This window comes from Zonotrichia albicollis, chromosome 8, assembly GCF_047830755.1.
Source record: "Zonotrichia albicollis isolate bZonAlb1 chromosome 8, bZonAlb1.hap1, whole genome shotgun sequence".
Taxonomy (NCBI): domain Eukaryota; kingdom Metazoa; phylum Chordata; class Aves; order Passeriformes; family Passerellidae; genus Zonotrichia; species Zonotrichia albicollis.
Window position 1 is genome coordinate 30110475 of NC_133826.1, and position 13227 is coordinate 30123701.

Below are 13227 nucleotides of genomic sequence, written 5' to 3' on the forward strand. Positions count from 1 at the left end.
TTGATGCTCTGCTGAGGTAGGAGTTCCTGCCAGGATTTGTAGCCACTGTCACTCTGCCTGACTGAGAGCTTATGGAACACTCACTGATGTGGATGAGAGCTTTGAATCTTAGGACCTGAATTATCCAATGAAATGTTTTGATGAGGACTCTGGCCAAGCTATGCTTGAGATATGATTCACATCTGGGAAAGGCAGATTTGTCAACACAAGATGCTGCTGGTTCTTGTGTGTCCACTTACTAAATTAGATTAAATACATTCCTTTTTCTTACTTTTTTTTTTTTCAGATAGGCATTTTCTGTGGGTACTACAGAGACTCTGAGAATTGGGCCAAGAGCTGGGGAGATAATCCATCTTGTCCTGGCAGGAATGTTGGCCCATACAGTCACATCTGGGGTGTGGGTAGGGGGGTCCCTGCAAGGCTTGAGTTGGTAATGGGCTGTCAAAATTGGGGGTAAAAGGTGGGCCAGGGCATTGTCCACAAGACAGATTTCTGCACTGTGATGTGGTCCATGCTGGGAAAACAAGATTGAGAACCCTTCCCATGGAGGCTGGCTGAGCAGTGCTGGCTGAAAGTGAGGCAAAGGGAAAGGAAATGGTGCTGCTGCAGAGCACAGAGATCCAACTGTGTGAAAGCAGTGAGGGTGCTATTAAAATGCCATCTTCCTTTCCCTTCCCCTTTCCTTCCTCCCTTGCTCCCCCTCTGCTGTCAGCCTGGCCGAGGAAAAGTCAAATAACGTACGACTGTGTTCCTTGGCATCACAACTGCAATTTCCCTTCAGGGGCTTCAGACTTAAGAATGGGAGGTTTTAAATCTTGCTGATTCGTGCTATTCCAGCAAGCATATGTGTGAGGAAAAAGAACAATGCCAGCTCGACAGAGAAATCACAAGTGAGAAATCATTGCTGCTAAATCAGGTGTTGCAGAGGCCAGTGGAAAATTCAGACACTAAGAGAAGAAGGAAATTACTTTGTTTAGAGCTGGGAAGGTTAATGAGGATGAATTAGAAAGTGCTCTCTGTGTATTCAGCCCCTAAGGATTTGAGCAAAGTTAGAGGGATTTATTTACTGATTATCCAGACTATACAACTGGCAATAAGATTAAGTGAGGAATTTTGGAACATGCTGACATTTCTTATTTGCATCATTTACTGTGGAGATCATTTGTCGGTGCTGCACTGAGTTTGTGGTGAGCCAGGGCTTAGTCTGGCCCAGCAGAGACAGATCTGGTACTTCTCATGGCTCCAGGGATGTGGGGGTGAAAACAGCTTAACCTCCTCTTTTGTGTCTCAGAGAGGAAACATCGAGTTTGTCTAGGTGCTTATCAGGGCAGAATTTCAGAATATTTTCCTAGAAACCATTAATAATGGAAAAGAGCAGAGTTACAGGGGACACATTGCATTAGATCAAGTAAAACTAAAAGACAAGGCTGGAATTTATAGAGCCCAGCACTGGATGCTGTACAGAGCTCCCCCACTGCAAGGCCCCTCTGAGCCCATCCCTCCCAGCATGCACAGGGATCTGCACAGGGATCTGCTGCCCTCCTCCCCTCCTCCTCCTCCTCTTCCTCCTCCTCTAGTCACACTTACTTCAACCAGGCTGCTGAGTACCCAGAAGTTACCACCTCAACTGGAACAAATGAGGAGGGACCACAGAATAGGAGTTCAGTAAAGGATTAATTTCAAACAGAAGTATGATTTTAATTCATTGTTCTGGGTACCTACCACTGAAATTTGGTGAAAAAAGTGCAGCCCTTAGACACAGACATGTTAAGTTGTAAGCTGCACTTTAAACTTGTCATCTCAGCCAAGATATTTCATTCAGCTCCTGTCTGTGCACTGAGCACTTACTTGCCTCATTTTAACCTTGAGAATAAGAAAATTGCCTGTTCCTAAGGGAATCCTTCAGCTGAGCCTTGTTGCTGGAATAAGAAGAATTCTGTTAGTGACCCTCTCTTGCATGGTTGCTGCTAAGGGAGGTAAATACCAGAGAAGAGAGGCAAGGTGTGATTTCAGTCTTCCTGTTAATACTTCCCTGCTCAGCCTCGTGGATGACCAATTTTCTTGCTTTCTGTTTTCATCCTCTTTGGTAGAAACTCTGGGATTTGTGTTTGTTTTGGTTCTTAGGGGACTGCATTCCACAGCCAGTAGTTTTAATCCTTTAATCCTGACATGTCCGGCTGATGCCTCCACCCATGGATTGCCTCCTTCCACAGCACATGATCCTGTTCCCCTCACTCATGGCCACTGCTGGATCAGGCTGCTGGCTCTGGGAATGTGTTTCATGCATTTGGTAACAAATCCACAATAAATTTCAGCCTGAACATCATCTGGGCCAATCGTTGCACTTTGAGTCATCCTCATCATGATGAATTCCAGGGTAACTCACCATGTTTGTGACTTCCCAATACCCACTGACATCCCTCTACACTGAAATAATAGCAAATACCATGCCAATAGTACCTCATATCCTAGATTTTTTTTTTTCTAATGTGCTCTTATAAATATGGGGCACTTCATGTGTTGTTATGACAAGGAAATTCTTTGACTGAAAAGTTTGCAAATTCCACAGTAGTATTTGTTTTATAAACAAAGGTGCTGTTTTCCTTATGCCAGCCTCTTTCTGCTTTTGCTTGTCCAGCAGTCTGTTCTGAAAGGCATGAGGCAGCTGTTGGCCCCCAGTCAAAACTTGCAGTGGAGGGAGGGTTATGTAAAAGTCCTTTGTGTGAGAGACATACATGGCAGCAAATGGTGAAATTGGAGTGCAGATCCTTCAGGAGAGAAAGCAATTCACAGCAAGGTTTTATTTTTTACTTGATTTTTGCATAGAACAAAAAGTAGGAGATACTGTAATTTAATTTTTTTTTTTTGCCTTTTCAGAAATCCCTTTTCTTGTTGCAGTGTTGTGGGTAATTTCACACCTCTTTGCACCCAGTAGCACCTGCTGGATGGAAGGGATGTGAGAGGTTGCCTAAAGTCTCTCTACCTAGGTCTTTTCTGAGGGATGCTACTCCAATCCTTGGAAGAGATTTGCAGCTCTCCTAATCCATCTATTTCTGTGCTTCACTGTTCTTACCATAAAACACTTTCCAAATATTTGTTTGACATCTTTTGCTGGCTGCAAAGATGCTCATCTCTACCTTTCCCCAAGTGATTTCTTTTGAACTCATCAGTCCCAATTTAATCTTACCTTTTCCCTTCAGGTAATACTTTACAGAGCCCTGAACCATCTTCAATGGCTTCATGTGAACACTCTCAAAATGTTCCTTAAATATCTGGTGGTGTGATAAGCAGCACTGGATGCACAATTCTTGTCATGATTTTATAAGAGCAAGATGTTATTGACTCCTGCTGTGTTTCTACTGCACTGTGGACACAGCTCCTTTTCTGCTGAACTGCTCCATTCTCACATCTAAATGATTTATTCCTGCCTAAGGAACCCCATGGTGGGGTTCTTGGGGTGTCCTGTGCAGGGCCAGGAGTTGGATGATCCTTGTGGGTCCCTTCCAACTCAGGAGAATCTGTGAAATCAAATACTTTCTATCCAGAATGAACTCATCTAGATTTTGAACCTGTTTCTCTAGGTCATTGTGAACTCCAGTCCTGTCATCCAACTTGGTCACATTCCCTTCCAGTTTTTTCTCATCTGTACCTGTAACAAACCCAGGCTATGACCCATCATCCTGAGCATTTAATAAGCACATTATAAACCCCATTCCATAGAAAGTCCCCTTGGTACAGTTCTCCACCTTGCCCGTGAGCCATTGACAGCTTTTCTATGGCAATGAGTATCCAAGTATGAACTGCAGGGAGAGCACACTTCCACTAATGAAAATGTCACTTGAGATTGTGGCAGAAAGATTGTGTGTGATATCTGTGTCCATACCTGTAAGATCTAAATCCCTGCTCCAAAAGGAGGTTGGATTGGTTTGCCATGATTAGTTATCAACCTGTGAGATGAAAGTAAGTCCAGATTTCTTGGAGTTCTGGTAATACATCATTCTTCTCAGTGTCACAGTTTCAAATTAGCTTCTCCTCTCCAGGGAGAGAGCCTGCCAGATTGGGAATGTTTGGGATGGTTAAAGCCATGGAGATACTGGGGAGCAGTGTGTGCATTCAGCAGGAGGATTTAGCTCCTGGTCTGTCCTGGGCAATGTCTGTAGCCACAGACAACAACAGGAATAAATGATTATTTAAGCTAATCCAGGGAGTGAAACACTTGTGAAGCAAGCTGCAGTAGGGTGTATCATTCTTGTGGGGGTTATGAAGTGAGAGAGGTGCTGTGTGTGAGGGAAAGCCAGATCACAACCTCTGCTCAGAGCAGCTCCAGGCTGCTAATGAAGGCATAGCAGCTGAAAGGGGCAGCCTGTGGGTGGCTCAGTAAAGGGAACAGCAGTACAAAGTCAGGACATGCTGAAAGCATGGAAGAGAGTGGCAAAGTCACCCTCTGTGAGGGAAAAGGACAGCTTCCAAGCTGCCTGGGAAGTGTTCTTTTTCTGCTGCTTGCTTTGTTGTAAATACACAAAAGTAATGTATTGTCATTTACTTGTGGTTCCTTCCAGTAAGAAAACCTCACTGTGTGAAGCCATCATGTGGTTTCAGCAGTCCTCTGGCAAAAGGCACACTATGTACAGCTGAGAGGATCTTGGCTAAATTATATATCCAACATCTAACTGCAATGAAGAGAGAATCAATTGTAAAGATTTAGGGAAAAGCAGGGGGGTTAGGACAACTGCAGTGTGCTGAGTGTTGGTGCATTAAAGAAAAAACTTACTTGGACAGGGATATATAAAATGGATTTTATATGTATTTTCAGCAGCTGTGAATTAAAACATAAATGCAATCTGGCTGGAATAATTAATTCTCAGGTGGTTGTTGCTGTTGTGAACTTGGAACTGTAAATGAAAGAGCTGGAAGCAGCTTTGAAATGAGCAATTTCTTACTGCAGCCATGGACATATTTTGTACTGCACAGAGCACTGCTTTGCTGCTGCTCTGATTTTTACCCTTGAGTCAGTCACCTTCCAGTCTGCTTCCTCCTGGTCACTGTTAATAGAATGCCTTTTTGATTACAGAAAATTGGTTGATACACTGCTCTAATGAAAATGCCAGACAAATGCTCCTTCTTAGAACTGACATCAGGAATGTTATACAAGACATTCTTAAATATGCTGGCAGCTGCCCTGAATGTAATGAAATCATGGAAATTAGAAGTATTGCTCTCTCTGTGTGGCCAGCTCAGGACTGTTTTCAGTGTGTTACCCAGTTTTGCTGTGAATTTCAAAAGGAATCACTTTTCATTAAGTTTCCTTGGAACATTCTTGAACTTGCTTATAATTTCTACAATCAGAAAAATTACCCTGATATCCTGAGGTATTACTCCTTTGTTTTGGACTGCACTGCATCCCCAGTACCACACTAAATCATTCCTCTTGCAGCAGAGAGCTCACAATCTTCAGAAGATCAATAACTTTTCTGGTAGAAATGATGAAATCCTCTTCCCACTGCAGCCAGCAGTAAAATTCCCACAAATTTCAGTGGTTTGGATTTCACAGGCAGTTTTTAGTCTGCTCTTGTAGGGCACATGAGTTATTCCTTAGCACATTCCCAGTACAGAAGGTGTGTGATGCAGGGAGGTGGGAGAGCAGCAGAGCTGTACCTTGGGTTTCAGTAGCACCTTCTCCTGCAGGGATCACAGAGCAGCTTCACACAGGTGAGACCACAGCAGAGTGCAAGGGATCAATATTTCAGTCTGAAGTGCAGGGAGCAGAAGGAAAGGATGTCTGGGGGTGTGTGGAAGGGTACATGGAAACACCCCCTGGCTCCCACCTTACCTTCTCCTCATCTGTGGTTTTTTCACCTGTTGCTTCTTTGTAGCCTTGGTGTGTTTCCATCACATACTCTGCTTTAGAGTTTTCCTAGATGAATTCATTCCCTTTACCTGTTTTTTAGCACTCTAGCTTCTTCCTTAGCTTTCTTTGTTGGAAGTTTACAGAACTCCCCAAAGTAATTGCACTTGCATTCCTTTGAAGTAGCAATATTCCATTCCTGTCAACAATTAATAGCAGCATTAAGCAAGAATCAACTGACTAAAAACCTAGTCCAGATTCATGTGCTGTCACTTAACACTGCTCTTGGAACACTTGGTGAGTTCTGGCTTGGGGATGAGGAGCTGAAAGGACTGGGCTGCCTTGGCTGGGAAAGGAGTCATGGAAAGCTGTTTGCACCTTCTTTGTTCTCCCTTCCTGCTCAGCCTGGCAGTGGGCAGAGGCTGGCAGGGTTTGTTCTGTGCTCCGCTCTGGGTTTGTTCCCTGAGCAGGCTTTCCCTGCAGGAGCCATGCTGTAAGAAACAGGGACAGGGGCTGAGGGGTGCCCTGCACTGAAGGTGGGGTCACTGTGAGGCTCACAGAACTGCTGTGAAACAATGGCCTGGAGGTGGCATCTCTGTCACCTGGGATGCCCAGCCTTGCCAGGCACCCCCATTTCTGGTTGCTGCTGTTGGCACAGAGCTGAGGCAGCTGAGCACAGAAAGGTTTCTAATGCTTGGAGGGGTCCTGGAGGGCACAGAAACCTGCTGGAAGCAGATTTCCATCTGCATGATGCCATGCAAACAAGATGGTTTCTGGCATGAAAAGCCTTCAGTTGAGACATCAAATCATTAGGAATACTATGGCCAGAAGCTTTCATAATAAATTACTGTAAAGTCATGAAAGATTGATCTTTTTTGATTTCAGAGAAAATAAATCAACAGTATGAAGTCAGCTCTGTTACAGTTTCAAACAAGAGACTATTACCCTTTGCCTGAAAGATCAGAGACAAATTACTATTTTTACTTTACATTCTCTTGATGAGGATAATGATAAACATCTGTCACTTTGCTGCTTGGCCAGTTAGGAATCTTATTGCAATCTGTAATTTAAAGACTAAAAAAAAAAAATAAAAGGAAAAAAAATTACATGAACAAACTGCACTTTATATAGGCAGCAAAGAAGAAAAGAAAGAGAATAGATGTCAAATGCAGGGAAACAGGGAAGGGGGCATTTTGGTGTGTAGTTACTTGGCTAAAATGTGCAGATATATGAGAGACGTATGATTTTTTTATTTCTTTGGTATTTCACAGGGAAAATTACCATTAGTTTTTCTTTAGACACGGAGGCTAAGGAAAATGGTCTTTGCATTGTGACTTTTGGCTACATGCAGTTTATTAACAAAAAGATTAAGGTTTTTAAGGTGGTGTCTACCAATGTTACAGCATTACTCTGTTTTCATCAAGAGCCCCTTCAGTGTCCTCCAGTCATAGGATTTTTAGGAAGCACAGCTAATTGTTTTCAAAGATCAGCTGCTTTCCCAGTAATTCACCCATACTTTTGAAAGTTCTTTTACAAACACTCAGTTTTGTTTCTAAATGATACATTGGGTCTTATTTCTTAACAAAACTAGAACTTAACACATCACAAACATTCCATTTCATTTAGCCTGTACTGACCAAGCTGTAGCTGAAAAGGTTCCAAGTGCTCTACCTGGCAATGCTGTGTGAGCAGAAGCAGAGCCTGCACCAGGACATGAAACCAGGAATCCCTTCTTGGCCCAGTTTTCTGCAGGGAGAAGCCTCTTTGGTGACATGTTTGCATATTTAGCACTAATGGCCTTTTACTGGTGGCTTTGATACTGATCTCAGCTGCTCCAGAAATGTTTAAAGCACCAGCCATGTGCCAATTTTAGCTAAAAGCTCTGTTGTAAATGGAGCTGTGCTGGCAGGGCTGTGGCTGATACACAACTCATTCTCCTTGTTGGCTTCTTCAGTTTTTGCCAGTGCTTTGTGTATCTTTGTGTTCCTGATGTCCAAGGCCAGGCTGGATGGGGCACTGCTGTGGTGGGAGGTGTCCCTGCCTGCAAGGGGGCTTGGAACAACATGAGCTGCAAGGCTGGAGCACTTTGGCTGAAGTCAAAACCAAAAGCACTTTGTGCTTCTATGATTTTATGCTTCTGGGTACCCACAGAAGCATACTCAGGTACTCAGATTTAGATTTTACAGTTCGTGCTATTAATGCTCTGGCACTTGTTTTCAGGGAGAAGTTTGATATCAGACTTTGGGGAATGTTGTTCTTTGTACTCTCTGAGTAGAAATTCCATTCTTTTGGCAACTGCAAGCCTCAGACAGCAATTTGATTTTCACCAAAAGGTTACTATTTTCGTTTAGGTTTTCCTATATTTATACAGGCCAGACTGAGGCAAAGTATAGGCCTTTGAGCTTCCAGTTAAAGTTCCTGGTATTTAATTAGGTCAGCTGTTTGCATACAAAGAAGTTTTTTTTCTATGCAGTGAAAAAGAGACCACAAATATATAACCCAGCCTTGAGCATTGGAAGCAATGCTGCTTTTGCTGTTATCTTTTATAATCCCTTTGTTTATATAGGTGCTATTCACATCTAACAAGTTGGAGACTGAACTGCAAAATTTGTCACAAATAAGTCAGCTTTAAATAACAAAGGTGGGTTTAACCCACAGAAGGGTAAAATTAAAGATCCAGACTTATGATGCTGATTTCTTGCATGGATCCAGCTGGCTGAATGTGAATGGTAAAAGATTTGATAATATGTATTGCAGTAAGTGATCTGAAATAATTTCTTGGTGTGACATTTACCACCGTGCATCATTGTCCAAAATCTTTCTTTAACATAAAGTTACAAATTTGTGTGGAAATACATACATGTGCTTTGTGCAAAAAGTCTCATTTGGCATTAAACTTTAAAGGTCCAAATTTCATGATGCTGAACTCTAATGTTAAACAAGCCAAGACTTCATATTTTAACCTGTGGATAGTCTTTGTATGAATTATGTTGCTGGATTATACAGTGTAAGTCCAGGGGTTTTTCCCCCAGTATGTTTCAAGTTTACTTCAATCTGAAAGACTTTTTTTTCTGCTTTGCAGACTGAAACTGAAGAAAATGGCCAAGCAGATAATTTTTCAATGGACCCCCAGCTGGAAAGACAGGTGGAGACAATTCGAAATCTTGTGGACTCCTACATGTCCATTATTAACAAATGTATCCGAGATCTGATCCCGAAAACAATCATGCACCTCATGATCAATAATGTAAGTAGCAAGCAGAGTTCTAAATCAGTTCAATGTGTCTGTCAGATCTCTCACTCTCAAACACCCCTCTGGAACACAGCAGCTAGTAAGAGAAGAATTAATGTTACACTCATGGAGAAAATATTCCAATATTCCATAGTACTTGAAGTTCTGCAGTCTTCTCAAAGGGTGGCACGCTGCCTTGAGTGCTTATCCCAAAATCCTAAAGAATTCATTTACATCTTAACCAGAACACAAGTTATTATTTAAAGGTAACTCAAGGTGGGGATGATTTTGTTTTGGTTTTTATTAGATGTCTTGCTTTTGATATAAGAGGAAGAGGAACTGGGAGCTTGGTGTGGGCAGCCTGTGAGAGCAGTAGAGCAGAGTTGTGCCTCCTTGATTTTCCATCTGCTGGCCTTTGTCAGGGTTCATAAAGCACTTCTTATTTTGTTTGGGTTTCTTTATATTTTCAGGTTACCATTTCCAAGGAATAAATCTGGAAGCTTTGGACACTGTTGTTTAGATAAGCAGATGTGGTTGGTTGATTTATTGTGTGTGTCTTTCTTAGATCTGAAGATTATTTGGTTAAAACCAGCTTTGAGATACCATTGTTTTTCCACTGCAGTGGGAGCTCAGTCTTCACATCCTGGCAGAGTTCTGAATGGACCTTGTTGAAAACTGAGCTTAATATTAGTGCCACTGCTGCCATACAAATTACTGATGGGACCCAGAGCCCCTGCTAGCTCTGAGAGGTCATCAAACCAGGCAGCCTTTAGCAGTGCAATATGCTGGGAGGCAAATGTGATTAGAAGGTAGCATTTACTCTTGACTCAGAGCCACCTCTAGCCTTCATCTGATGGATTTCATTAGCCCTGTGGAATTTGTGTTGCACTTAAGAGTTAGGTGGTTGGACAGGAAATTTCAGTGGGATTTCCTTGTACATTTAATACAAACAGAATTTTTGCATGAGGGCAAGAGATTGTTCATTAAACTTCTTCAGGTTTAGGGGAGTCAGAATGTAAGTAATGCTCTAGTCATGGGTGAGTTTTTACAAAAAAACATGGGAACAATGGAACAGCCTTTTTTTCCTGGAAATCAGCCCTGCTCTAGACTTCAGAAGTTGAGTGTGTGTCCTCACTGCTCTTTCTAGATCATTGCTAGCAGCTCTCTGCTTTGACTTAGCCTATCTCCAGTGCCCTTGGAAAGGCTGGGGTTTAGCTTTCATTTCATAAACAGCAGAGCTCAGTGAGCAGTTGCTTTTGAAAGCTTACATTAAATTTTCTGCCACTCACCTCCTCATCTGGAATTGTTTAGGGGTCTCTGAAGTGTGTGCTTCTCTCTCAGAAGTAGATTGCTGTGAGATTTTGTGCTTTCAGTCTCATCAGCTGTTGGTGACACTGATAAAGCCTGCCAGGCTGGCACACAGAAACCACACACTTAAAATATCACCAAGGTTTCAGCTGACCTCATCGTCCCAAGCTGCATTTGGGCTTCCTAGTGAGCTGAGGCTTACACCTCCATCCTAGGGTTTAAATTTGTGGCAAAAAATCCAAACATTTTAAAGAACTGTGAAAAGTGACATAGAAGCATTAGTGTATTTCTTTCTGTGCAGCATAGGCAGTAAAATAGCATATTGAAAACAATTGGTAAAATAGCAATTTTTAAAAATCAGGGCTACTGAAAAGAGAAAGAAATGGTTGAATCAAGAGTGCTGAGCCTTGCCAAAAGGTTGTGCAAAGATCTGGAAAGGAGTGGAGCTGTGATGGAAGGTGGGTCCTGTGAAGTTGTGTGTGTTCCTTGGAGTATTCATAAGTGCAACCCATCTACCAGGAGTTAAATGAAAACACTTTCCCTCCCCCTTAATCAACATATTCTGTATTTTCTGCTGCTCCATCATGTTGCCTCCAAAACTCTGGAAACAAATCGATCCCAAGGAATTTGTTTCCATGACAATTGCAACCTCCCAAGTTTTCCTAGAACTTCCTTTCCACTTTGTGGGCCCATAAACAAGTATTTAGAATTCAAGGAAAGTATCAGATTCAAACTCAGTGTACAGAAAATAATTACATGCTGTCCCTGAGCATATTTTGGGGCCTAAGCCTACATTGTTGTGTTCCAAGTGCATCCCTTGTTCTTCCCCTAGGGTGGATGTTGATTACCTTAAAAGAAAATACATTTACCACACAGAACTGCATTGAGTTACCATTACCAATTCAAACATGCCCAAACAAAAAACACACACACAAGTTTGTATTTCATGGTGCCTTGGTATCCTGGATTATACAAGAGGGGTGGTCTTAAGAGCAGTCAGTGTATGCTCCATAAACAGTGCTGACACTGATCTCAGCTGAGGAGGAAAACTCCAGAGGACTTGGTGCTGCCAGACTGCTCAAGGAATGGGTTGTGTTTGCATTTGAGGCAGTGCCATGTGTTGTCTTCCCCCTGAGGAGGTTCCAAGCCCACCTTGCCCCATTTCAGGGTGCCAGGGCAGATTTAGGGCACTGGCATTTGGATGTTTGCTATGGTTCAGCTTTGACTGCAGGCCTGATGTCTGTGAAGGAAAATGTTTTAAACCATTCTTGTGAGCCTGCTTTCCAGAAAGGAGCAAACATGAGTAAGCATCACTTTTCCCTCCATTTCCAAGCTGGAGAAAGTGGCTCTGGTGGGAGATCTTCCTCTGTCTAGCACAGCACAGGAGGGCAGGAGGCTGATCCAAGATCCATCCTAAACACAGCAGTCTTCCCTTTCCAGAGGAGGGAGTTACTCAAATCCTCTGCCAGTGAGAGACAGGGACCTCTCATGATAATTGTCACAGGCTGATTTTTTTCAAACAGATATTTGTGGTTTAACAATGCCTTTACAATCAGCTCTGGCCTTAATCTAATTTTAGGACTTCTTTTTTTGAAGTGATGCCATTAAAATGCTCATTTCATCGAGCAGAATGTGATGCTGTTTAACTGTGATATCTGTTTTTAATGTGGAGTTTTTGGCAATCACAGGGAAAGTAGTGTACTCTGGCTCTTGATCAGTACCATCTACTGGAAAACAGCATGAAACTCATGGAAAAATGTTGCAGGCTTTGCTAAGAATTTGTGCATCTCCTGTCATACGTGAATGGGAAATGACAGCCAAGCCCAGGCAATGTGGTTTTGTTTCCCTCTGAGCTCTGTCCTGGCTGCCTGCTCGTTGCTGGTGACCAGAAAGGGTCCCTTGGCTGTGCTGGCTCACTGCTCTCCCTGACCTTGTCTAAACACAAACATCGCCTCAGTCTCACTCTCAGCCTTTCAATCACAAAAGTAGCACAAACCCATGAGCAAATGGAGCTCAGGTTTATGTAATCAGAATCCTGGGAATGTATTATCATCACTATCTCCAGCTCAAAAAAGCTTTATGGAGCAAAGCACCAGATGAGAAATAGATCAGAAGAGCAACAAGTCTCAAATGCAAGGATTTAGTAGGTCAGCAGTTGGTCTATTTACCACATTCTTATTTAATCAGAGTACCTCTAGCTTTTTATGTCTTTTAATGTGGCCCAGGTTTCCATAACCAGGGCAGGCATAGCAGGAAATCAATACAGTAAATTAGATTACTTGGAGACTTCTCCCTTCAGCAGTTTGAATGTGTGTGGATGGGTTATTCAGAATCTGACAGACCTGCTGGAAATGAAGGATGCTGTCTACAGTATGGTAAATTGTTGCTAAGAAAGTAATTAACAGGTATATCATAAAGCCTGAAAATTCCCATTCCCGGGGGAATTTATATCTGATTGTACTGCCATTTACTTCCCAGTCAGTCCTTTAGAAATGGCCCAAAATGGCAGCTGGCTCCTGGGAGCTGTTGGGAAATTAAGGGTAAGCAGAGGTGTCACCTCAGAGATGCAGAATTGCACCAGAGCTGGTGTAAGGTAGTAAGAGAAAGTGATTCAATCTCCTGCTTCCGCTGCTCTCCCCTGTATTTGTTCAGCATTGTATTTTCCATAGAGACTTTTGTTTATTTCTATGGTGGTCTGGATTATTTTCTTTTCTGTCTGATTGTGAAAAATGCCTATCACTTGTTTTTAAAATTTTAGAAGTTTAATAGTAATAAAATGGTTATAAAAATAGTAATACAATTTGAGTAATAAAAATTTGGACAATTTGGATGAGGACAATAT

At 42.4% G+C, this 13227-nt stretch overlaps 1 protein-coding gene across 6 annotated transcripts in view; it reads left to right on the forward strand.

The window, feature by feature from the left end:
- The window catches only part of DNM3 (dynamin 3), a 170327-nt gene that overhangs the window by 136941 nt on the left and 20159 nt on the right, over positions 1–13227 (forward strand). For all 6 annotated transcript variants that reach the window (XM_074546454.1, XM_074546455.1, XM_074546456.1 and 3 more), the window contains one exon: positions 8928–9092. In XM_074546454.1, coding sequence (XP_074402555.1) covers positions 8928–9092 — 165 coding nt within the window. The remainder of the gene's footprint in view (positions 1–8927; positions 9093–13227) is intronic.